Source organism: Oryzias melastigma, linkage group LG24, assembly GCF_002922805.2.
Source record: "Oryzias melastigma strain HK-1 linkage group LG24, ASM292280v2, whole genome shotgun sequence".
Lineage (NCBI taxonomy): Eukaryota > Metazoa > Chordata > Actinopteri > Beloniformes > Adrianichthyidae > Oryzias > Oryzias melastigma.
Window position 1 is genome coordinate 6,677,578 of NC_050535.1, and position 27,611 is coordinate 6,705,188.

General features: G+C 36.6%; 1 protein-coding gene across 7 annotated transcripts; it reads right to left on the reverse strand.

Annotated features, from left to right (window-relative positions):
* Positions 1-264: 264 nt before the first annotated feature.
* sim1a (SIM bHLH transcription factor 1a) lies at positions 265-15,197 on the reverse strand. 7 transcript variants are annotated; one of them, XM_024291931.2, is made up of 12 exons: positions 14,999-15,197; positions 13,968-14,376; positions 13,019-13,101; positions 12,846-12,935; positions 12,655-12,763; positions 12,283-12,368; positions 11,911-12,110; positions 11,611-11,717; positions 11,386-11,533; positions 4,591-4,747; positions 4,112-4,499; positions 265-2,097 (listed from the first exon to the last, which is right to left on the reverse strand). In XM_024291931.2, exons 2-12 carry the CDS (start codon positions 14,140-14,142, stop codon positions 1,361-1,363), a joined length of 2,280 nt encoding a protein of 759 aa, XP_024147699.1. In that variant the 5' UTR covers positions 14,143-14,376; positions 14,999-15,197; the 3' UTR covers positions 265-1,360. The 7 variants fall into 7 exon arrangements, with proteins under 7 accessions (XP_024147699.1, XP_024147698.1, XP_024147701.1 ...); XM_024291930.2 differs by having other exon boundaries at positions 14,951-15,197; XM_024291933.2 differs by having other exon boundaries at positions 4,112-4,496; positions 14,927-15,197.
* Between the last annotated feature and the right edge of the window lie 12,414 nt (positions 15,198-27,611).

The window sequence follows — 27,611 nt, forward strand, 5'->3', positions numbered from 1 at the left end:
GCCGGATCCGGCCCCTGGGCCTTGACTTTGACATAGTCCAGACTTTGTGCTCAAATCTAAGGATGCATTCAAAAAAGAAAATAATTAGTTATATTGTACTAAAATGAAAAATCGCTTTATTTTCTAACTCCCCATATTGTTGGTTTTACCTTTAAATGATAAAAGCTGATTTATTATTCCAGACCATCAACTTTTTTTCTTTTTTTTTCAGTATTTTGGAAAATATTTCGCTTAGAAATTAAAAAAACAAAACACAAAAAAATGCACAGTCATCGCATTTATGGGTTATTTATACATCTACATTTGTATGTACAGTATATCTAAATATCGGTTTTCTGAGGCAGCAGGATAATCTGGATGTGTGTTCACTTAAAGCAGCTTTGACAAAAGACAAAAATATACATGGACAAAAGTTTGTTTGCAACTGTATTCAAATTTAGCTTTTACTTTTTTCTTTAAACCAATTAAATAAATAATCTTACCACTTCTTTTCCAAAATGTTTTATGATATTTACATCATAAATTAAACAGGAAAACCAAACACTTATTAGATATTTGTCAATCATTCCCTAATTCCCTGCTAAACTTTAAGATGGGTCAAAAGGGGGAAGAGAATTTAAGGATTTTAGAGCGTTTTCTACCATGTGCTAAAAAGTCACGATTAAATTGGGCAAAAATAGAGAAAAAATACTTTGATATGTAAACTTTAATTTTACATATCAAAGGCCTTTTTCCCCCTTTTTAGCTCTAGAAAAATGGTGTGATCCAAACACCGACAATCAAGGTAATGCCACCAGTAAAGTATTCTACTTTGACAGAAAAAAAGACACATAAACCATAAACAGGCCACTGACAAATAAATACTAGGAAACATTGACATCTTACAACAGTGAAATGCTCGTCGTTCGGTGTTTCTGATGTGTCAAACATTTGTGCGGTGGAGTTTTTCGGCAAAAGCACAACGGAAAAACACTTTCTCCCACTACTGCATTTGGAAATCACATCCAGGACAGATTAACTCACATGGCCAATGGGGCGTGACAGGAGCAGGACAGAAACATTTGCTTGATGTTTAACCAGCTTTTGGTGGGAGGGTCGTCCAGTTCACCACCATTGGAACCGAATACAGTTTCCTGTGTAATGAAGCTAACTTCCTCCCAGGACCAGTTTCGTTTGGTTCCTTTAAGTCTTGGAAAAACAGCGTAAAGAAAAGAGGATGGGACAGTACAAAGGCCTGGCATGTACAGGTTGAACCGCAGGGGCAACATCAGTCCCGACAGGCGCCTTGTATCCTTGTATCTCATGCATACGTCAGCAACATCCTCATCTAGACAAGGGGACCTATTGGCAACAGATATTGTCAGCTGCCATTGGTGATGATAACTGATGTGGCCTTGTGTCCCTGTATCTGCTCGGCCTGCATTCTCATGTGAGACGTGACGTCGTACTGGACGCCGCCGCACGCCAGGCCGGAGTAACTCCGCAGGTTCTCCTGGTCGTACAGATGCTCCAGGGAATACCCGGCCAAAGCGTAAGCCCTGTCCAGTGGCTGGCGGTCCTGGGCTGCATAGAGCAGGGGGCTCCCCTGGGCTTGCTGAGGGTGGGGTGAAAGATCAGTCTGCATGTAGTCTTTCGTGAGGGGGTGGCCGGATCTGGAAATTCCATCAGAGCTGGGGCTGCTGAGACGGGACAAAGACGCGGGGCTTGTTGTGTTTTCGTCGTTGTCGTGAGTGCTGAGCACTTTTATGCTATCCGGGTGATGGAGGCGTTCAGAGGGAATGTCGATACTGGGGGCGCCGGGGCCACGGCACACCACGCTGGGCATTGTGAACTGAGAGTGATGGGACAGCGTGGGGGTGAAGCATGAGCTATGAGTCTTGGTGAGGCCTGAGACGTCCAGAAGGGCCTTGTGATGCTGCAGACGGCTCTCCTCCTCTTTGATCATTTGCTGCGTGGCGCGGATCAGGGTCTCCATCTTGCTGGGCTCTCGAGGGCTCGCTTGGAATTGGTCTCCAGGGTAACGATCACCTGAATCGCTGGTGGAGCCACCGCCCTCAGGTGAGCTCACGACACTATCTTCATCCCAGTGGCTTCGACCTGCAGGATAAAGGAGTGGGTACATAACGTTTAATTCAAGGAATCCAGTTTTGGTAAAAGATGCACATCTGTTTTTGTGAACATCCCAGCCAGCGAGGCCAGGTGGGGCCCATATGGTTTAAACGTGGGCAGAAAATGTGGGCCCCAAATAGGTTTGTCTACAGTTTCTGTGGTGGCTACACGTGTGTTTGCCCACATCGGCTTAAGGGCAGACTCAGAGGATTAGCTCGCTACGCTAACCAGCCACACAGTGGACAGTGGAGCTCGCTAGCTCACTGGAGCGGAGATAACTAGCTCAATACAGCGGAGCTTGCTAGCTTGCTACAGAGGAGCTTGCTAGCTCAGTACAGAGGAGCTCGCTATACAGAACTAGCTGTAGACTGGCTCGCTAGCATGCTAATGAGTAACTAATGAGTAACAGTAAAGCTCGCTGGCTCGCCAAGCGAAGCTTGATAGCATGCTGCAGCAGAGCTCGCTATCGAAGTGCAGTGGAGGGGGCTACATAGGAACTTGAAAGCATGCTACATTTGAGCTAGCTAGCTCAATACAGTGGAGCTCACTAGCTTGCTACATAGGAGCTTGCTAGCATACTATAGCGGAGCTCGCTAGCTCAACACAGAGGAGCTTGCTACAGCAGAGCTCGCTCTAGAGTGGCTCGCTAGCATTCTACAGTAAAGCTCGCTTGCTTGCTGCACAAGAGCTCACTAGCTGCAGTGGAGCTTGCTAGCAAGATGCAGTGGACCTTGCTAGCTTGCTGCACAAGAGCTCACTAGCATGCTACAGTAAAGCTCGCTCGCATGCTACAGTGGAGCTCATTAGCATGCTGCAGTGGAGCTTGCTAGCATGCTACAGTGGAGCCTGCTAGCATGCTACAGTGGAACTTGCAAAAGTGAAGCTCGCTAACACGCTACAGTGGAACTCGCAAAAGTGAAGCTTGCTAGCATGCTAGAGTAGAACTCTTAAAAGTGGAGCTTGCTAGCATGCTACAGTGAAACTCGCAAAAGTGGAGCTCACTAGCATACTACAGTGGAGCCTGCTAGCAGGCTACAGTGAAGCTCGCCAAGATGTTACAGTGGATCTCGCTAGCATGCTACAGTGGAGCTCACTAGCATACTACAGTGGAGCTCGCTAGCATGCTACAGTGGAGCCTGCTAGCATGCTACAGTGGAACTCGCAAAAGTGGAGCTCGCTAACATGCTACAGTGGAGCCTGCTAGCATGCTACAGTGAAACTCACAAAAGTGGAGCTCACTAGCATACTACAGTGGAGCTCGCTAGCATGCTACAGTGGAACCTGCTAGCATGCTACAGTGGAACTTGCAAAAGTGAAGCTTGCTAACACGCTACAGTGGAGCTTGCTAGCATTGCTACAGTGAAACTCGCAAAAGTGGAGCTCACTAGCATACCACAGTGGCGCTCGCTAGCATGCTACAGTGGAACCTGCTAGCATGCTACAGTGGAACTTGCAAAAGTGAAGCTAGCTAACACGCTACAGTGGAGCTCGCTAGCATGCTACAGTGGAACTCGCAAAAGTGGAGCTTGCTAGCATGCTACAGTGGAGCTTGCTAGCATGCAACAGTGGAGCTCGTTAGCACGCTATGCTGACCACCGGGTGGCTAGCTAGCATTGCAAGCAAACCCACTGAGTCTTCACTAAAGTCAATGTGGGCAACCACAGAAACTTTGGACAAACCCAATCGGGACCCACATTTTTTGGGGCCCACTTGGCTCTGCTGTCTGGGATTGTGCTCTCTGAGCATATAGGAATCACGGTCTAATGTCTTGGCAGAAGCTCAGTCTGGGTTGTTTTACTGTTTGAAGATGTGAATGTAAAATAACTTGGCTTTGAATTGCAGGCAATTTTTGAACAGATGGTAGCAATTGGCACACCGGCATGAGACGGAGTAAACAACTTGGCATGTCCCATAATAACATTTAGGAAACAGCTACCAGAAGAAGCTTGGCCAGAGCTATTTTGAGAGACAGATGGTTGTGGTCTCAACCCTAACACCTCACCGTGAATGGCGCCATGGTAGGGTGTGATTTCATAGCCGTCACTGTTCTCCACGGAGAATTTCGGAAGCGACAGCACCGAGCGCGTCGTGTCCCACCACATTTCCCTTCCCGACTGAGGGGTTCCCAGGAAGTAGCGGCCACTCTGGCATCGGACGCGGTCACAGGTGGTGGTGTGAGGATGACTTTGGGCATGGGCAATGTCCTCTTCCAATAAGCCAAGGCCGTAGCACAGAGAGCCTGAGTCTGGATACAGCCTGTAGGCACAAGACGCCTCTGGAGCCTCACTGGGATCCAACAGCTGGGGAGAGGTAGAGTCCGTCAGAGGACTCCCTCCCCATTGGCTGTCTTGATCAGATTCTGAACGCTCTGGATTAAAAGCCGAAAACTGCTGGAAGAATAACCACATTTCTGATTGACAATTGCATCTGCAGGCAAAAATGTCTTGTTTTCATGTCATGTCTCTATGAAAAGTCTTTCACCTGCGGGTAAGGCGACACTCTAGCTTTGGCCTTTGACTGTGTCAGACGTGACTTGCTGCTTTTCCTGTCCTCGCTGTGACTGTCAGAATAGGGGAAGGCTGGCTTGGTGGGGCTCATTTGGTCCAGCGACAGCTGCATTCCCTTATACTCCGTGTCCCTGTTGACACATATGGAATATATATATAACAGATTGCAAGAAAAATATCTTCTTTCTCAAACAAATTCACAGTTGTGCTTGGAAATAAATTCTTACAACAAATTTAAAAAAATAAAATCAGCAAGATTCTGTTTAATTTCAACATACTCTACCTGTTTAAGGATATTAAGAACTAATTTAGTAATTTATGGATTTTTAGAATTATTATTAGAAAAGAAAAAAATATCTTAAAGTGATAATTTAATTTAACACCTTAAAGAAGCCATAGGTCAGGTAAAATTGATTCATTGAGGTCAAAATAAGTCCTAAAATTACTTTAAAAAATTGTTTTAAATGCCTTGATGCTCGAATTTATTTCCAACAATGTAAAAAAGAAGAAAAAAAGTCATGTTTTTGCTTTCAAAAAGATGCTAAATTAACCCATAAAGTGACATTAGTGCAAAAAAAAAAATATCTGAAATGTTTCCTGTAGTATTAGGGCCACTTCATGAAGAAAATTTTATTATTAAAATTCCGACTTTAAAACTTGTAAATTTACGAGAAAAAAGTCGTAACTGCTAAATTACGAGAATAAAGTTGTATATTTATGACTTTAAATGTCATAGGCTAAATTTATTACTTTTAATCTTATAAATATACATCTTTAAATCTAAAAGTCGTAGATTTACGAGAAAAAACATATAATATTGCTTTTTTTGTGGCCCTAATACTCCGTTGAAGTGATATAATAATAAAAACTTGTTTTTTATTATTTTCCACATACATTTATTTTTAAGGAAGAATGGGTCTTTATGGGTTAAGGTGAGTTTGGAGTCAAAATCGTTTGATCCAGATCTGTGTCAATAGGCGCCTAGGAGTCTTTTTTTTTTGTTAATTACTAACTCAAGTATTTAAGCAAAAAGGAGAAAATGAAAAATGTTTTTTTTTATATGCATGTAATTTTTCAAATGTCCATTTTTTAAATGTATTTTATTGTGAAATAAAAAAAAATTTAGCATAAAAAAAAAAAAAAACTGTCAACAGCTGATTTTAGCCATAAAGAACTTGGAAAAAGTTACATATTAACATATAAATACATGATAAACTTAAAAAAAAAAATTCAGAGTTCTGAGTTAAATTATTCTAAAATTTTGATTTTATTCAAAACTGTAACACAAAAAATCGATTAAAAAAATTAACTAATTAATCTCAAACTGGGGAAAAAAAGAATTACGATTAACTTTTTTTAATACAATATTTGCCGACCACTTATTATCTGCGAATAATTACAATATAAAATCACAAGCAAAACTGTAAATTTAGAATATTTATTTTTGATTAAGGCGGTCAACTAACTAAAATATATATAAATCAGATTAATCACATTTTTTTGATTGATCCTTAATATTCACAATGTTTTACTAAGTACATTTTATGAAAATATGAGACTTTTAAACATAAAGAGAAAATTTTCCTTCATTTTTATTGTCTGAATTTTTTTAATTTATCAAGTGTTAACCCAGAAATGTCACTTGAGTGAACAAAACACATTAACAGTAAAATAAGCAGAACTGTAAATACTTTTATCAGCAGAATTACTCCAAGAAGACAAAGATGTTGACACACATCTATGTTAATTAAGTTGCATTAATTAATATTAATGCATTAATTTGAGTTTATTTAATTACGTGCGTTAATGCATTAATGTTCACAGCCCTAATATATATATATAAAATAATGTAGGTTTCAATCTCAGAATGTTGTTTTTTTATTGCAGTTTTCACATTTTACTTATAAAATTCTCCCTTAAATTTCAGAATTCAGACTTAAAGTTTCCATAAATTGTAAATAAGAAAAAACCTAGAGTTTCTACTGTTGTTATAGTCGTTTCCATCCCTCCTGTTTTAAATCATTCTCAGTAAAACCAGACAGTGAGCAGTGAAAACAACATTCCCATCAAAATAAAAGCATTAGGGTCTTTAGCTTCTGAGAAAAATAACAGACAACTTGAAGAGAGTTAATTATTCCTTTCTGCTGTGCAACCATTACCAGAATGCAGCTTGAAGCAAATTGAGTCAACATGCACTCACACACATGCAGGCGCACTAAAGCTTCGGATTAAACCTCCTTTTCTGAGCATCTCGGTAAAAACTCTAAGAACAAAAAAATACCTGCCTTGATTTTAATTGAAAGTCCCACTCTAATAATATTTTAATAAGCAAGCAGGTTTGTTCTGTTTTATGTAATGTTTGTGGTGTGTTTTGTATTAATATTATTTAATGAGCATTCTCTTGTACACTTTTAATCTACTTTTATTAGATTTTTTAAATGCTTTTATTCTGTGATTGTGGACAATTTAAGTGCTTTATAAATAAAGTTTATATATTTTCAAAGTGTTCCGAGTGATATTTTAATTATGATGATGCCAGTTAAGGCCCGGGGGCCGGATCCGGCCCTCCAGATCATTTTGTCTTATTGTTATTAATGACCAAATGTTATCTTGTGCTCATTTCTAACTTGTATAATTTTGCCAAAATATATTTTTAAGAAGATTAAAATGTTGAAAGTTATTTAAGGTTTAAGTTGATTTATTCTGGAATAATATTCCTGCCTTTTTATTATTCATAATTATGTTAAAAAGTTACAGTTTTAAAGTTTTAAAAATTGGCATTCTGCTAACTTCTTAGACTATTTGACATTTACTAAGATATTTAGGCTATTTTTTAAGTTGAGCTAATATTTCAGCCACATGCTAGCTGTTTTTGGCTAATTTAGCCTTTTTTAAGTTTTTAGGTTGCTTTGGGGTTAGGCTAATATTTACACGCTAGCGGGTTTGGCTAATTTAGGCTTTTTTTTTATAGACTGTTTTGGAGTTTAGATATTTTTTCTGCTACATGCTAGCTGTTTTGGCTAACCTAATTTTTTTCTTTTTCTCAGGTGAATTTACTAAGAGTTTTTAGGCTATTTGGACTTCAGCTAATATTTCAGCTACATGCTAGCGGTTTTGGCTAATTTAGGCTTTTTTTTGTTTTGTTTGGAGTTTGGCTAATATTTCAGCTAATATTTCTAATTTAGGCTCTTTTTTAGTTTTTAGGTTGCTTTGGAGGTAGGCTGATATTTACACGCTAGCTGTTTTGGCTAATTTAGGCTTTTTCTTTGAAGGTTGTTTTGGAGTTTAGCTAATATTTCAGCTACATGCTAGCTGTTTTGGCTAATTTAGACTTTTTTCGTTTTTAGGTTGATTTGGAGTTTGGCTAATATTTACACGCTAGCTGTTTTGGCTAATATAGGCTTTTAAAGTATCTATTTTTTTCTGCTACATGCTAGCTGTTTTGGCTAACCTAAGTCTTTTTTTTCTTTTTCTTAGGCTCTTTGACATTTAGCTAATATTTTAGCTGCCTATCAGCTTCAGCGTTTTCAGCTATCAATTTTAGCATCTTCAGCTGTCGGCAATAGCATCCTCAGCAGCTAAATTCAGCCTACAGCATTCACATTAGCATTATCACAGGTAATGCAAGATATGTAGTTTATAATTAAGTTAAGAAAGTTTTATAAATTTAGTTTTAGTGTGTTAAATATTTATTCTGTTCGGCCCACGACCTACGGTGTGCTTTGGAGTTTGCCCCCTTGTGTAATTGAGTTTGACACCCCTGGTTTACACACTCTCCTGCTAGCTTACAGCTCCTCTCACCCCCAACCTAACAATATTTGAGCCAAACGAAGACGTTCATGGATCTATTTCTCTCCAAGTGGATACTCAGGGAGCTTTTGTTCCAGATTCACAACGATTTTATTAAAGAAACACTCATAAATGTCTTCATATATGTCCGCCATCATGATAAAATGCCACAAGGACATGTTAAAAACACTATTTCCGTTGGAGTGGGTCTTTAACTTCCCTGTCCTGCAGCTGAACTCCAGCCAAGCATCGCTGTCGAGAGAGTGAAAAGGCTCCTGTGTCAAGTGTTCAGCAAACATGAGCCTATTCTTAACTTATCACATCAACAGTGTGTAATAGCAGCTGGCTGGCATTTTAAACCTCGTGGCCCATCCTTGACCCTGTTACAGCCGCCCTCTTTAATATGACTCTAAATATGACCCATTCTTTATGTACAACGCCAAGGAGGAAAGGAGGTGTTTGGACAGCCAGCGAACAGCGTCAGGGCTGTTTGTTCTTGCAGGTACAGTTGCATTGACTGCTCCTGCGTCCTATCTGAGCCCTGGATGACTTACGTCTGAGCCAATAGCGCCGGTCTTTGTGCAAACTCAGCTGTGTTAGCTGAATTCCACTTCAGGGTCAATGTCAGGTCTGCAATACGCCAACCAGAAAACATGATTTATTTATTAATTGATTCTTGTTGAGTTAAAACGCTGCTATGGCGAGGTGATTGAATCGCTGCTTATTTTTGCAATGCGGTTGTTTTCTTGCACTTTTGCTGCGTGTCAGCTCTCGGATACCTCTGTGTTAGACATAATTATGTGCTTGGAAATTCACTGTCATTTTAATGCAGTTACTTTGTTTTCTCCTTACTGCATCGAGGAAATCAATACCCCGAGTGTAGCCATACGCGCACACAGACTCACAAAACTGGATCAACCAAACCTAACGAGAAAAATCCAACATGTGCAACAGCTATGAGATAGCTATTGATTCTTAGTTCACCGTTTGATCGATTTTGCTTTCCTTAGACTGCAGATCGATGGTGACAGTAGAGGTTTTCTGATGAGGCTGAAGCCTGATGTTTGTCTTGCTGTCTCGAAGGGCTTCAGTGTGCTTTGTGTTCTCATAACACACAACTGTCTGCGGTTGCAGCATTTTGTTGATTTGTGTGGAGGCAAAAGGAAAAATGAGGAGGATTTTTCTAAAAAAGAAGAAAAGGTCCACCACAAATTTATTTTATTTTAACCATAGAGCAGGGGTCCCTAAACTACGGCCCGCGGGCCAGATCCGGCCCTCCTCCTTATATGACCTGGCCCCCAAAACTGTTTTTGCTAAATTAGACATTTTTATGTTTTTTTAGGTTAATTTTGGCATTTAGCTAATATTTCAGCTACATGCTGTTTCGGCTAATTTAGGATTATTTCCTCTTTTTCTGCTAACTTGGAGCTTAGCAAATATTTCAGCTACATGCTAGTTGTTTTGACTGAATTACACATTTTACCTGATTTTTTTTTTGGCTAAATTACAGTTTAGCAAATATTTGAGCTACACGCTAGCTGTTTTGGCTAAATTACAAATCTTACATTTTTAGGGCTAAACTAGAGTGTAGCTAATATTTCAGCTACATGCTAGCTGTTTTAGCTAATTTTGGATTTTTTCGTTTTTTTTCTACTAACTTGGAGCTTGGCAAATATTTTAGCTACATGCTAGCTGTTTTGGCTAAATTAAACATTTTACCTGATTTTCTTTTGGCTAAATTATAGTTTAGTTAATATTTCAGCTATCTGCCTGCTGTTTTGGCCAATTTACGATTTTTACTGCTAACTCGGAGCTTAGCAAACATTTTAGCTTTATGCTAGCTGCTTTGGCTAAATTACAAATCTTAAATTTTTTAGGGCTAAATTAGAGTGTGGCTAATATTTCAGCTACATGCTAGCTGTTTTAGCTAATTTAGGATATTTTAATTTTTTTCGGCTAACTTGGAGCTTAGCAAATACTTTAGCTTTATGCTAGCTGCTTTGGCTAAATTACACATTTTACCATTTTTTTAGGCTAAATTATAGTTTGGCCAATATATCAGCTATCTGCTTGCTGTTTTGGCCAATATATGATTTTTTTAGGCTAACTTAGAGCTTAACAAACATTTTAGCTTTATGCTAGCTGTTTTGGCTAAATTACAAATGTCACAATTTTTAAGTCTAAATTAGAGTGTAGCTATTATTTTATCAAGATGCTAGCTGTTTTGGCTAATTTTGAATATTTTTTGCTTTTTAGGCTAATTTAGCATTTTGCTAATAATTGTTAGTTATCAACTTATGCATTTTCAGCTATCAGCTTTAGTGTTTTAGCTATCAATTTAAGCATCTTCAGTTATTAATCTATCGCAGGTAATGCTAAATATCTAGTTTTTAAAATGTTTTCGTATTATTTTTTTTCTGTGAAGATTCCAGAAATGAATTGTTTAAAATTTGACTATGTGTGACTTTCTGGAAAACCGTAAATATTTACGTTTAGGCTGTGATTGTGACACTTTTTCTGTTAGCCAACAAACCGACTCCGGCTCCACATCAGAGAAGAAAACAGTTTTTTGGCCCTCACAAGAAAATGTTTGGGGCCCCCTGCCCTAGTGATTTACATGATTTCCAATATATTGCATTTTTCTGAGTGTCTCTGGGTAAAGTCATACATGTCCCAGGAGTTGATGGACCAAAGACCAAGTCTCCAGTATCATTATTTTATTTTTTTTTATTCCTAATTTTTCTGTTATTTTCCAGCATGTTTTTATGCCTATATTTTCCATTTTTTACACAAACCATAGTTAAAAATTAAAAAAAGCAACTCTAATTTATTATGTGTTGTTATATTTTATCTATTTTTTACAAATACTTTTTATGGGGTACATAATATCCGGAATTGAGCTGTAATTATAACATTTTTGCATCTTTAATGCAAAATTTTCAATGAAAGCAGCAAAAACGATGTTCAGAGGAGCACTCACGTTAGGACGTAGTTGACACTAACGATGCAGTGAGGTCTGGAGGAGCGGCTGTTGTGGACTATAGTGGCGTAACTCTGCACCCAAACCCAGCCGCCGTGTTTCGCCAGGAAGCGGTAATACTTAGTGGTGACTTGGCCTTTCACGAGCACTGAGGGGGCGAGCAGAAACACAAATATTCAACATTTGTTGCGGGAAATGTTGCAAACAAGCAGGTTTGGGACTTACAGAGGTGATGAGCACAACGGAGGTGGAAGATGTCGCAGCTGTGGACGTGATGGTACAAGGTTTTCTCTATCAGGTCTTGGGGCTCGTAACCTGTCAGCTCTGCTACCCTGGGGACAAGTTAAAGGAGGAAACACTGAATTTATGTTTTATTTCACTAGAGAACATTTTTTTCACAATCTCCATAGAAAAAAGTGGATAATTAATAGGATAAAAACACCTTTAGGTCAAAATGTACTCATTTTTAAGTGTGAAAATGGGTCAATTTTGACTCAATAAGGGTTAAAAAAATAAATTGCGTACCTGGAGTCCAGGAAAATGAGCTTCATGTCCAGGCTGGCTCTGAACATAAACATGTTACTGTGCAGTTTGATTTCTGTCACAGCACTAGGAGGTAAAGAGTGACCCACAGCCACCAGCCCCACGTTCTGGTAGCAGCCCTCAAACGGCGACATGTCAAGACTGTACTGGCGGATCTTTAGGTAGCCGCTGCAGTGGATGACCTGCAAACGTTGCAAAATTAAAATATCCTAACATTTATTCTATTTCCAGCACATTTCAAATATTTTAAAGACATTTTTAGTTTTTATTTTAAATAAATGGTTTCCAAAATCTAAATAAAATTTAGCTAAATATTTATTTTTTGATTGATCAAAAAGAATAAAAGCAAACTACCTTGTATCCTCCACTGGTGAGTCCAGCATTTCTTTTGGCCAAAACACATTTCATTCTCAAGAAAAAAGAACGCTCCACTTCATATTCTGAAAACAGACACACACTTTGAGGATTGAGAAATAATATATGTATAATTTTAAAAATATGTGCAATAATCAGGTGTCATTATTCCTCCTGTTGATGATATAATTGGTGTTTTATTTTGAAAGGGAGTCATTTGTGAGGCATTTTCCTGCTCCAGACGGTAAAAAAATCAAATGGTCTCCAGCTGTTAGGACGCATTCGTTTCTGTTATGGCTCCTGCTGCTGACACATGCGCAGTAATTAAACTGCAAATAGGGGACATAAGCCTTCGAGTGGCGCGTGCTGTACCTTGGACAAAGTGTGAGTGGAAAGGCTGGTGCGGCGTCAGCACAGCTGTCATCTCATCGTGGTCTGCAGGATGGATGTATTCATAAATACTGTTCCCGGTCAACTCTACCTGTTGAGAATAACTCAGGTAAAAAAAAATCTAAAGATGCTCCTAGGATTGTGCAAGGGGGGAAATAAATAATCTGTGGGACCTGAGATAGGCCTAAATGCACCGAAGCTGTCTCTGAAATGTACATTATTTTCCCATCCGGAGCCACGACGAAGATGAATCCGTCCAGAGTCTGTAGACAAAAGAGATATATGTTTTTTTTTCTTTTTTTCAATTCGTTTTTTGCTAAATATGTGGAGTTTTTATATGATTTACCTGCAGTAAATGAGAACCCAGCTCCCGTCCAATATTGTCCAAAGTTCTCCCTCGACTTGAATGACCCCAAGCCTCACCAAGACCTGCACAAAAACATACATTATTATTATTATTTTTAAATATTATCATTATTACTATTATTATTATTGTTGTTGGTGGTGGTGGTTTGGGAAGGAAAAAAACTGATTGCGCATTTTTGCGTAAAAGTCGCGCATCTTTTTTTGTTTTTTTTTTAATTGAATCATTTCCTCCCAGATCTCATGAAGCTCTCCTATCACAAGTAAATTATTCGTCCGTCTCCCCCTCTCCGCAAACGAAAATGGGTCTCTGCTGTCGGCGGGACATGATGTAGCATCATCACCACCGCTGCGTAAAAATTCCACCCTGGCACAAAAACACCCCAAAGCGCACATCCATCTCCCTGATTATTTCCAGAAAAACGCAAAAACATATTGTTTTTATTGTCTCCTCTAGATTTAATTATTGGGGAAACTAAACAGCCGGAATAAAGGAAGAAGAAAAAAATGTCGGCTGGTGACAAAAGAGTGCGTAAGATTGAATGTAGCCGCAGCTTTGATGGCGAGACGCCTCGCAGGCCTTTCTTCTAATTAATGATTGGTGCTCTCAGTCACGCATTAGAAGAAGCCTGCAGAGACCTGGAGAAAAAAATGATGGCAGATCACCTAATTTAGGCCCACCGAAGAAAAAAAAAAAGAAAGAAAAAGCACCCCTAATCCATTTGTAAAGACTCCCTGTAGATCGAGGAGGAAAAGATTCTTGTTTTTGTGTTTTACGCATTTTTAAAATAAGAAATAAATTTGTTTTTAATGATTTTTTTGTGTTAGTCTATTTTTAATCACGTTTTTTTTAAATAATTTGCATCATTTGGATATTTATAATTTGTGGGTTTTATATATTTTTCTCAAACAAACGCTTTCTGCAGTCTCACCCTGAGGGAAAACGATTCTCATCTTCAGGTAACTCGTTGTCAGTCTTATAATCGAGGCTTTATCAAGCTGAGACGTGATGGCTGAAGGCAGAGGCAGCATTTTAGCCAGTTCATAGAATTCACTGTTCTCCTTTTCCCGTCTAGTCCTTGCGGCTGTTTTGGATTTCTCCTTCATTTTGGCGTCGTTTTCGGTGTCCTCGAGCTCGCTCGCGGGAAATGATGCTCCTTATTTTAACGTCTCCACGCGGCTTTGTCTCGTCTTCTTTGGCATTTTAGTCAGCTGGGTTTTGATGCAAATAATTAAAAAAAGAATCCAAAATAAAAATGTTGTGATATTCCTTGAGACAATCACAGTTCAGATGGTTGGAGTTGAACCTCCTCGGCGTAAAAGTTGGCCTTCATCCATGACCTGCAAACCAAAAAAAAAAAAGACAGATTATAATTATATAGTTTAAATATATGTGCTCAAATGATTTTTTTAAATTGAACAAAAAACATTGCAGAAAAATGACAACAATCATGAAGCTGGTGCGTTAACAGCGCTCCTTATTATACCCTAAAATCTCGTGCGTAAAACCTTTATGGAAAAAGGCCGATTTTTATCCCCTACATTTAAACAATCCGGGGGTAAAAACAAAAAAATATAAATAAGCGCACATCCTTAGATGTTCTTCCTCAGAGTCAGTCATATTTGTCCGAAAATAAAGTCATCCACCAGCAGGATGAAGCTGTGTTTGTCGATCATTTCGTTGCTGATCTTCTGCAGCGGTGTCGAGGAAGTGACATTTGACCCGACACCATTCCTCAAACCCGCATCAGCATTTAGAGAATCAGCGGCTCCCTCATCCCCGGTGTAAAAGATTTGCGTAAAAATACCAATAAATGCATATTATAAATGTATAAACTAAAAGCAAACGCTGGTTTATTCACACCGACAGGTATGGCTGCAGTATTCCTACCCGAGCGCAAACGCATTTCCTCACATCTGAATCGATCCTGTGGCCTTAAACGCAGCCTACTGGGAATGTCACCTGTCCTGAACCGGGTTCAGCGATCGCCCAAGTTAAATTTCTCTCAGCTCCTCCTGGATCTTCACCTGGAAAGGCGAACGGGCCGTGCGCGGCATACACCTCTCCAAATTATAAGGACGCGCAACGAGTGGCAATCGTGCCTAACAAACCGCCTCTCCTCTGCTATCCCAGCGTCCCTCTCTGTGCAGCCCAGAACCCGCCCATCGTGTGGATGTCGATTGGATGTCGGCGCGCAGAGCGCCCACGCGATTGGGCGCGCGCAGTGGGCGTCAGTTTGGAAGCGCAAGGGCAATGGCGCAGCGAGCGCGGCACTTTACCGTGGACGAAGTGAGCTTAAATTTGATCTTGTTGTGTTTTTGTCATTAACGCGGAGATGATGGATCAAGCTGAAATAGATAAATAAATCCGTATGAAATAGCTCGTATGGCTCGGGCATATTCGGCAGGGGAGAGGCTAAATAAGAGCTTGAAACGTCTCCACTGGAAATTCCTACACAGGAAAACACAAAGAAATAAGCCACAGAGAGCAGCTTGTGCCTTTTCTCAACATTTAATTATGGGATGTCCAAATTCGATTTATTATATCAGCTGTATAATTAGAAAATTCCTGTCATATTTAGATTAGATGAGGAATTTTATACATTTATTTATAGTGGAAGACTTTCAATTTTACCCCTAAGGAGTAAAATAAATAAATACATATTTACTCTATGGATTGTGGATGAGTAAATATAAACTTAAAGAAATAAAACTTTTAATAGAAAGTGAGTAAAATGCACTAAACATTAAATAATAATTTTAAAAAGAAGACAACAAAATAAACCAATGCGTAAAAAGTGCGTAATTTGTCTCCAATTTTTGTTTTAATTGCGCCAAATGGATCAAAACACGAGTCACAACTAATCAGATAGTACCAAAATAATTATATTTTTTAAAAAGTTAAAACTATAGTTTTATTTAGTTCTTAAAACATGTTTGGTGAAAATATTTTGTCCATTTAAGGCGCATTTACTTCAGTAACTTCTCTTTTTGTTCTATTAAATTTAAGTTGCATGATATTTTAAACTTGCAAATGAAATTTCCCATATCCTGCATCAAATGACATCAAATTTAAAACTTATTTCCCACCCTTGGATACGTTTTTAAGCATGCGCAACACAGTCGAAGCCTTTGGCTCCATGGAGCTCACGCGCCGTCCGGCGTCTTCACAGGGACGCATTTATCCAAGGATTAATTTCCATGTTGTGACTCACATGAAAGTGCCGTGGCGCATGTAGTTTTTTAATTAGCTACCGGGTGCTCAGATGAAGGGTGGGGGGAGCGTGTGGATGTGTCGGCGGGGGGTGGTTAGAGCAGCGGGCTCGGTGCCGGGGGCGCGGACGCATGACGGTGAGCTCATTACGCAAATAATTAGCCCTAAAATTGATGCTGCATCCTACCTTAATTGGAGATATCCAGCTGCCTGGGAACAGATACATCTCATTCTGCTTTTCTTTGTGCGGGGATGGGGAGGGGCGTGTTCCCACAGGCTGCCTGTGTACCTGAATTGATGCTGTTTGACCTAAAATCAGCGTAGAGGGCCCTAAAAATACAATATTTTAAATGTAAAAACAACAAATTGTGTTTTCTCTTTAATCCAAACACATTTCTGCATTTTACACAACAGAAAACCTCTTCATTTTTAGCTTATTAAATAATATTTGTAGGACTTTTACAATAAAAATGGTAAAATCGCTATCCCAGATGCAGAGGTTTTCCATGAGCTTGAAGGCAGTTAGTCTGAAATTCTCTCTGCTTGGACATCCTGTTAAAGCCCCTCCACAGGCCATCACAACAGGGGAGCTCGCTTTGCCTTAATGTCAACCCTTCCTTCACCGCCACCCAAGTCCTCCTCATCTTTCCATTTTTATTGTGTTTTTACCAATCATTCTTCTCCCCGGGAGGCCGTGTGTGAAATTCTCTCCAGCATAAAAAAAGCAAATGGAAGAAGCAGGTTAGGGAAGGTTAAGTAAAGGATTCGAGGGAAAGATGTGAGAGAGGAGAAAGGAAGAATGAAAGGAGGAGCCTCACTTCCTTTAATCAGAGCATACATTGATATTAATGTGGAAGTAGCTCTCTTGTCTTAAATGAGCCATTTTATGTTTTTTTATGTCTTTTAAAATATCATGATTCTCCAGTGAGGATTAAAAATGTAATTTTTTGCAATGCATTGTCATTTCAAGTGATATTTATTTAAGATAAGTTGGATTTGCTTTAATCTTTCTGATCTTCTCAATATTTACACAATACAAAATGATAAAAAATGGAGTGCAAGAAATATTATTCTTTCACTGTTTTGATTTTATTTTTATTTCAGATGGTTTTTAAGTCCAACTTTGTGCTGCAAATACACCTCATGTTCTACAGTTAGAAAGGAAATATCAGGACAACAGACAGTCTCAAAAGCTTTATGGAGAACAGATATATTAGTTTGAAAACTAAATAAATAATAAAGAGGTAATTTAGTGGTTTGTGTTAATAAAAATGCAAAAAGTGTCATATTAGGTGGTTCTGTGCTTCAAAATTAAGCAAAATCCCAACAGAATATTCATTTTAGAGTTCTTCAAAATAAAAGAAACAATTGAAGATTTAAAAGAAATGCATAAAAACAGTAAGTATAACTAGAAAAGTTGCATCACCTTCAATAATGCTGGTGTAAATGCTTTTTTGCTGAAGATATTGAAGCTTTTTGCTGAAAATTTAGACGCAACTTACTTTAGTTGCTGAGAGGATTTACTGAAAACCCAAAAGCTATTTTCTAAATGTTAAATTTGCTGAAAGGAAGGAAATTTCCTTAAAGAACTTTAAAGTTTACCCAAATTTAGGTAAATTTGTAGTAAAATGAATTATAAATCTCTAATACATGCACATTTTGCAAAAATATTTAGCCCAAATTAGCCAAAAAGTTATCTTTTTGCTTAGTTACTAGCCAAAATTAAAAAATGTCCTAAATTTTCTCAGTAAACTAAATTAGTCAAAAACGTTAGCATGTTGCTAAATTAGAAGCTAAACTCAAAAATAGCCTAAAATTCTGCAGTAAACTTAATTAGTCAAAAACCTTAGCATGTTGCTAAAATGTTAGCTAAACTCCAAAATAGCCTAAAATTCTTTTGTAAACTAAATTAGTCAGAACCGTTAGCATGTTGCTAAAATATTAGCTAAACTCTAAATTAGCCTAAAAATTCCCCATAGATAACAAATTAGCCGAAAACATTAGCAAGTTGCAAAAATAGAAGCTGAACTCCAAATTAGTCTAAACATTTCCAGTAGATGACAATATAGTCAAAAATGTTAGCTTGTTGCTAAATTAGAAGCTAAACTCAAAAATAGCCTAAAATTCTGCAGTAAACTTAATTAGTCAAAAACCTTAGCATGTTGCTAAAATGTTAGCTAAACTCTAAATTAGCCTAAAAATTCACAATAGATAACAAATTAGCCAAAAATGTTAGCATGTTGCTAAAATATTAACTAATCTTTAAATTAGCCTATAAAAACCACAGTAGATAACAAACTAGCCAAAAACGTTAGCATGTTGCTAAAATGTTAGCTAAACTCTAAATTAGCCAAAACATTCCCATTAGATAACAAACTAGCCAAAAACGTTAGCATGTTGCTAAAATATTAGCTAAACTCCAAAATAGCCTAAAATTCTTTTGTAAACTAAATTAGTCAAAACCCTTAGCATGTTGCTAAAATATTAGCTAAACTCCAAAATAGCCTAAAATTCTTTTGTAAACTAAATTAGTCAAAACCGTTAGCATGTTGCTAAAATATTAGCTAAACTCTAAATTAGCCTAAAAATTCCCAATAGATAACAAATTAGCCAAAAATGTTAGCATGTTGCTAAAATATTAACTAATCTTTAAATTAGCCTAAAAACCACAGTAGATAACAAACTAGCCAAAAACGTTAGCATGTTGCTAAAATGTTAGCTAAACTCTAAATTAGCCAAAACATTCCCATTAGATAACAAACTAGCCAAAAACATTAGCATGTTGCTAAAATATTAGCCAAACTCAATTTTTTTACTATAAAAGATGAAAACATAGCCCATGAATACATTTAAAGGATTGTTAATCTACTCAAAATTTTGAAATTTAAAGACTTTCTTATTCATTTCCAATTGGGCATATTTTGCTCATTTCAAAAACTATAAAGTTTATGATAACCAAAAATACAAGCAGTAATGTCTTGAACAATCTGAATGTTTTGATACCAAGATTGATGAAATCTCTAAAGGTGTGATTGAGTTTTTACTTGACGAAAAACGTACGGAAAGGAGCAGGAGAATTGTAATGTGAATGCTTAAAATAGTACAAGTGACATATCCGTAGTTTGTGTTATTTGCCATAAAAAAAAATAAAAAAATAGGTTTAATGAGGTAAAACTGTGCTGTAACTCAGTACAAACTTTATAGTTTCTATCTCTAATTTAACTTTTTCTTTTAAATAGAAGAAAAGCAATCAATGCCGGCATTTTTACCCAAACAGTAACTATTTATTACTTATATAAAAATAAACGTGAATTCACTGTTTGGCAAACCTCCTGTACTTCAAAACTGGGACATGGACAGTTCAAATCTAACCAAGCTGACTAATTTTATATAAATCGTTGCATACATTTCCAACAATTTGATAGAATTTGTCTCTTCTGGCTAATTGAAGCAATTCTTGATCTGGTAGAATGTTTTATTTCTGTAATAAGCTTTCACTTTTCCACAAACAGCCAAAAATAGAACCTGAAATAAATATGAAATACTAACAACTACAAAGTCGTGAAATTGATTCTTTTCTCAAGTCCTGGTTCCCACGTTTTCCCCTCATTCTCGCCTCGGCTCCGGACACGTTAGTCAACCTCAGGTGTGACTGTAGATGTTGATCTTTTCTGTGTTGACCTGAACTGGACGGAACCCACATCCTGGTTGTCCGTGTCTGGGATTGGATCCATCTTCCCCTGAACAGGATAAAGTGGGCATAGAGAATTCATGGGTAAAATTACCATTTGAAAAAAAAAAAAGAACACATGTTTATTCTTCAGAGATTCCGACTGTGTCAGCAGCATTGACTCAAGCCACACATCGGTTGAATATCCTGGTGCCAATTCTCCGACCTGCATATAATTTAAACATCTATTTACACACAATCCATCCTTTTATATCATTTTCAGGTTAAGTTTTATATCCTGCTAGTTTTATGTCGCTGTAGTGTAATTCATAGCAGTAGAGTCAGGGTCTAAAAAGCCATAGCACATGGCAAATCCCTAATTTAGCCCAAATTAGACAAAAACATCTTAGTAGATGCCAAATTAGTCCCCCCAAAAAGCTAGCTCATTGCTTAGTTACTAGCTAATCTTGAAAATAGCCTAAAATTCCCCAGTTAACTAAATTGGTCAAAAACATGAGCATGTTGCTAAAATAGGAGCTAAGCTCTAAATTAGCCTAAAAAGTCCCACTACATAACAAATTAGCCAAAAAGGTTAGCATGTTGCTAAAATATTTGCTAAACTCTAAATTAACCCAAAAATTCCTAGTAGATAACAATCTAGCCAAAAACGTTAGCATGTTTCTTAAATACTAGCTAAACTCTAAATTAGCCTAAAAAACCCCAGTACATAACAAATTAGTCAAAAACGTTAGCATGTTTCTTAAATACTAGCTAAACTCTAAATTAGCCTAAAAAAACCACAGTACATAACAAATTAGCCAAAAACGTTAGCATGTTTCTTAAATACTAGCTAAACTCTAAATTAGCCTAAAAAACCCCAGTACATAACAAATTAGCCAAAAACGTTAGCATGTTTCTTAAATACTAGCTAAACTCTAAATTAGCCTAAAAAAACCCCAGTACATAAGAAATTAGCCAAAAACGTTAGCATTTTGCTAAAATGTTAGCTAAACCTTAAAGTGGCCCACAAAATCCCAGTAGATAACAAATTAGTCAAAAACATGAGCTTGTTGCTAAAACATAAGCTAAACGTCTAAATTAGCCTAAAATTAACCAATGGATAACAAATTAGCCAAAAAGGTTAGCATGTTGCCAAAATGTTAGCTAAACCTTAAAGTGGCCCACAAAATCCCAGTAGATAACAAATTAGCCAAAAAAAAAAAAAAAAGTAGCATGTTGCCAAAATATTAGCTAAACTCTAGATTAGTCAAAAAATTCCCAGTAGATAACAAATTAGCCAAACATGTTGGCATGTTGCTAAAATGTTAGCTAAACTCTAAATGAGCCTAAAAAATAAACATTTGAAGCCCAAATTAGCTCAAAAAAACCTTAGTAGATGGGAAATTTGCCACGTTTATGTTAAATGTTTTTATTATTAATGAATAAAAAAAAATAATTTCATAAAAAATAGTCAAAAACGTTAGCTTGTTGCTAAAATAGAATCTTAACTCTAAATTAGCCCAAAAAAATCCCAGTGGATAAAAAATTAGTCAAAAACGTTAGCTTGTTGCTAAAATAGAAGTTAAACTCTAAATTAGCCTAAAAATTCCCAATAAATAACAAATTAGCCAAAAATTTTAGCATGTTTCTTAAATATTAGCTAAACTCTAAACCAGCCCAAAAAAATCCCAGTAGATAACAAATTAGTCAAAAACGTTAGCATGTTGCTAAAATGTTAGCTAAACTCTGAATTAGCTTAAAAATTTCCAATAGATAAAAAATTAGTCAAAAACGTTAGCATGTTGCTAAAATAGAAGTTAAACTCTAAACTAGCCTAAAAATTCCCAATAAATAACAAATTAGCCAAAAACGTTAGCATGTTGCTAAAATATTAGCTAAACTCGGAATTAGCCTAAAAAATCCCAGTTGACAAGAAATTAGCCAAAAACGTTAGCATGTTGCTAAAATAGCTAAGCTCCAATTTTTTTAATTTTCACTTTTTTTACTTTAAAAGATGAAAACATAGCCCATGAATATATTTAAAGGCTTGTTGTTAATCTATTTAAAATGTCGATATTTTAAGCCTTTCTCATTTATTTCCTGTGGGGCATATTTTACACAATATTTCAAAAACTATCACGTTTATAAATACCAAAAATACACACAGTAATGTCCTGAACAATCTGTTTTCTAGGCTAAACTTTCATATCCTGCTAGTTTTATGTCGTCGTACTTCATGGCAGTAGAGTCACGGTCTAAAAAGCCATAACACATGGCAAATCCATGAGATAAGAGGCCAGTAACAAGACGCTACAAAGGAAAAGAGATAGAATAAAAAACAATTATTAATGTGTTTGCTGCAGACTTGACGGAATGGCTTACAGAAGATGAGACAGCACCACGTCGAGCTCCACTCTGTGCTCAGAGATTGAAACGGCTGGGCATATGTAAACAGGCTTCGTGTTTGACCAAGATTTGCCGTTGTGTTCTCCGTAAGCCATTACCGACTCTACTCTTGTCCTTAAAAAACAGAAATGCTATTTATTACTCCCCGCCTTTGGAGCCAGGTGTTTTATTTGAACAAAGTTGGTTATAAATTTTATTTTGCATTCTGTTTTTCCTGATAAGACGGAGGCTTTTTTGGTATCATGTCTGGCTGTCGTGTCTCTTTCTGCCAGGCCCTTCACTGAGCCCATCTGGTGTGTGTGAGCGTTAATTAACCGCGCTGCCATTTCCTCTGTATGAGCTACATTTGAAGGTGCTTAGAGTACACCAGTCAGCCTTACAAGTTCATCAAAATGCTAATTCAGCCCAAATTAAAGTTGTGATTAACATTACTCTGTTTCCTGGGCAGACACATTGATCTTCGTCTGAACTCTCCGTCTTTCTGTGGGAGACAAGCGTCTGGGGAAAGAAAAGGAAATAAGAAGAAAAACAGCCAACAGCTCTCATTGTTAGAAGAAGGCAGACGAATGTGTTTTAATAAAGAAATGGTTTCCCATTATCATTCCCTCTACCTGTAAGCGTCTCACAGGAATATCTGTCTGGATCAGTTTTATTTTTTTTTTTCTTGTGTACACGAGGACCCTATAACTTGCAGAGCTGATGCTGTGACACATTTTCTGACTGACCCGACCTGCCGTTTATGCCCCTTTTAGCACCGATATCCCTTTGAAAGAAGGCCTTAGGGATGCCATTCACAAAATTATCTTTTTATTTGGTTCTTCGAAAATCATTTACAAGTGTTGATGATCAGACATTAACAGGAATATAATATGATGATGATTTTTTACAGTTTTTTCTTTATATCAAGACATTTTTCAACTTTACAGGTTTATTTTATTTAGTGTCACCTTTTTGTTATTGACTGTGTTTTGGACGATTACTATTAAGGTAGTTTTATTGTTTAAAAGCATATATTTTTATCTTTCATGTACTATAAAATGTCCTTGTTGAAGAAAAACACCCTCAATTTGCCAACAAAAAGAACTTATAAAGCAGAAAATACAAAGAACATCTTTAAAACTGTATGGCATCCAATCAAATCAAATCAAATCGATTTGATTTGATTCAATTCAATTCAATTCAATTCAATTCAATTCAATTCAATTCAATTCAATTCAAATCAAATCAAAACTGATGCAATCAATTCAATTCCATTCAAATCAAATCAAATCAAATCAGATCAAATCAAAACTGATGCAATCAAATCAATTCAATTCAATCCAAATCAAATCAAATCAAAACTATTGCAATCAAATCAAATCAAATTATTGTACATCAATTCAATTAAGTCAAATCAGATACGATTACACCAGTTTAGATCAGATAAGATTAGATCAAACAATTTAAATCGTTGTAATTAAATTGATTTAAAATCAAATCAAACAATATAAAATAAATGTAATTTAATCCAGTTCAATTAAATAAAATCTAAATCAAATCAAATCAAATCAATTAATTTTAAATCAAATCAAATCATATCTAATCAATATAATCTCTAATGGAAATTCTATTAAATTTAAATCAAACCAATTCAATATAAAAAATATATAATCAATGTAAAAACATTCAATCCAATTTAAATCAAATTAAATCAAATCAAATCAAATCAATGCAATTCCAATAGTTTCAATTAATTTTAAATAAAATCAAATCATGTCATATTGAATGAATGCAATCCAATACAAATTCAATTATATTTAAATCAAATCAAATCAAATCAAATCAAACAAAAATCTTTTTGGTAGGACTTTTTCTACATAATGTAATTCAAAATGCTTTTTAAAGTGCTTATAAATAAATTAAAGATTGCCTCTTTATTTGCCTAAAACTGTCAATAAAAGTCATTTTTCGTTTAATAATTAATAAGCCAAATAGAAAAATACTGTCAACAATTTAAGTAACGTCGACATGTTTAAACATAAATCATGACTGAACTTGTTAAAACATTTCTCTAAAAAGAAAAAGGCTTCATATCGTCAAACAGATAAAATCCCCATTTTTGGTACATTTTCAGATTAAAACTTGTCTCTAAAACACATATATGCACAATGATACACACTCATGCGGACACGCTGAGACAGAAACCCTCTTTCCCGTGGTAATGAAAGCTGCTGGCGTTCATCACTCCGTCTTAAGCAATGGTTATTGAGGCATTAAATATGTCTACACAGGACTCAGTGAAAGGCTGCCAGATCAGTGTTCTCCTCGGAGGGAGCTCTGTTTGCATACAGACAGGTTGGGGGATTGGGAACGTGCACCGAATGGATCCTGGGAGTCGTAACTGGGTGCCCACCACTTTGCTGTTAGTGCCATTATGGGATGTCACTGTGGGAGAACTGCAGCTCTTCAGTGGGATTACTGAGATTCTTGCTGAAATTGAGCGGAATAGGAAATAGGGCCAACAGATTCTCTCCTGAGTGATGTGTGCGCGGCGCCGCCGACACGCAGCCGTTCATCTTCAAACAGATGCAAATGCGCATTTACGCAAACATTTAACCACAAGTGGAAATCTGATGTTAAAAAAAAAAGAAACTATGCCGTCAACTTCTATCAAGCTTGAAATTTCTCTTCTTTTTGTTCTCCATCACTGCACTGAAATGCAAAGCAGCGCCGGCGCAGACCTCAGCCGTCCCTACTGTCCTTTCTGCATGTTTGCATAGTGTAAAGTGAAGTGGTTTGTTGTGTTTTCGGAGCCTTGCTTGCTAACCAAATGTCCTGCTTTGAACAAAAAGGATTTAAATGATATCAAAATGAGCAGAGTCGCTTCTGTAACAAAACCCGGCCGGAAATTCAGAGTAAATTCAAAGTTTGAAACAAAGTACGGCAACAGTCGGAAGACAATTTTAGCATTAACTTACAAAAAGTTCAATTCTGTTTCCAAAAGAACATTTTAAGATGATGTATTCTGGGGTCGATGTGTTCAAGCCACCCCCCCCCTTCCTCCACTGTGTCATAAAATAAAGATGCCAGGTCTGACCCCGGTGTGAGTGAACATTAACACTCATGCTGCTGCCCCCCCACCCCACCAGTCAGGGGTCAGAAGGCTACATGGGAGGGGGGAAATTATTCTTACACACTGACAATCTATAATGGCGCCTTAAATTTGTAGCTCAGGTCAGGCGTAGGTTTTATTTAAAGGACTGATGGTCAAAATAGGATTTAAAACAACGTATGCGACAAATGACTCACTAAAGTAATGGGGATTATTTTGATCTAACATTTCTTTACAGTGGATTCTTGTTGCCTCTTTTTGTACAATTGTATTCATTTTTTAATGTTCCAGAAAAAGGGTCTGGCAGCCAGATGGAAGCTAATATGAAATCAAATAAAATCAAACTAAATCGAATATCAAGTTGAATATTGAATCGGATATGGAATCTAATCGAATACTGAATCAAATCAATTCAATTCAAATCAAATCAAATCAAGTCCAAAATCTAAGCGAATATCGAATCAAATCAAATATCGAGTTGAACATTGATATGTATATTGTATCAAGTACCTAATTTAGGTAAATACCAAATCAAATAAAATCAAATGAAATACAACCAAATTAAATCAAATAAAGGGAAATCAAATCAAACCAAACCAAATCAAATCTAATCAAATATCGAGTTGAACATTGATTTGTATATTGTATCAAGTACCGAATCTCAGTGAATGCCAAATCAAATCAAATCAAATACAATCAAATCAAATCAAATAAAGGGAAATCAAATCAAATCAAAATAAATATCGAGTTGAACATTGATTTGTATATTGTATCAAGTACCTAATCTAGGTGAATACCAAATCAAATAAAATCAAATCAAATACAACCAAATTGAATCAAATAAAGGGAAATCAAATCAAAACAAATCAAACCAAATAAAGACAAATCAAATCAAATATCGAGTTGAACATTGATTTGAATCTTGAATTAAGTACCGAATCTAACTGAATGTCAAATCAAATCAAAACAAATAAAACCAAATTAAATCAAATAAAGGTAAATCAAACCAAACCAAATCAAATCAAATCAAGGTAAATCATATCAAACCAAATCATGGCAATGAAAATCAAATCAAATTAAAATGTAATTAAACAGAATTGATTCAAATCAAGGTAAGGCAGGGAAATCAAATCAAAGCAAAGCAAATCAAGACGAATATAAAATTGAATTAAATTACGAATGAAACAATGAATCAAAAATCAAATCCAAGACTGATTCAAATCTACTTGATTCAGTTCAGTTTGATTCAATTTAATCCAATTCATTTTAAATCAAATCAAGTTGAATATAAAATCAAATATTTAATTGAATACTGAATCAAATCAAATGGAATCAAATCAAGTTAAATATAGAATTCAATATCAATTTGAATAATAAATCAGATTCTGAATCAAATCAAAATCATTTAAAGTTTCAGCTGAAAGTGAATTTTGTTTATAATAGAAAAATGTTTTTTTTACACTTTTAAAAATTCAGACTTGATTTGTAAACTTATGTTTAAATGTTTTATTGTCTTTTTCCATACTTTCAGTATGAAGTAAAACAAAAAACAGTTTATGAAGAATTAAACTAAGCTTTAACCAAATTACATAGATTTAGTCTGAAATGAGAAACATGTTTGATTCTATTCAGTCCCAGAAATCTTCCATCCAATAATAGAACTCATCACTTTTTGCTCCATTGTTGAAATTCTCACTATAAATCAAGATTTTCTTCTTCCTTTTTTCCATGTATTGTTTGTAGTACATCCCAGGCTCAGAAATGAGAAGAGGCAGAGTAGAGCAGCATACCCTCTGTAACAGCGTCACCCCGGTGCATTATTCAGCCCGGCCCTCACCCTGACTGCAGGGAGCCGAAGATGTCAGACATGGCTAACAAGCTGTTGTAGAGAGAAGGCACGGACACCAGACCTGCCAAGGCCGGCCAGACTTTCTACTGAGTTACATATTCTGTGGTGACATGACAACAGACTGAAAGAGAGTAAAACCCCAGCAACCGACAATCATTTATTTCTCCATATTTCTACCATATCCACGATGTATTTATCAATAACCTCCATCTAAAAGACAAATAATCCAGACATGGAAAGAAGGCAGAATGAGAGGATTTATATGCAAAAGTGCGATTTATTCATCCGTTTAGTGGATCCACAATGAGCTCCTAAAACCTCCCCCTGCAACAATTAGGGGAGCGTA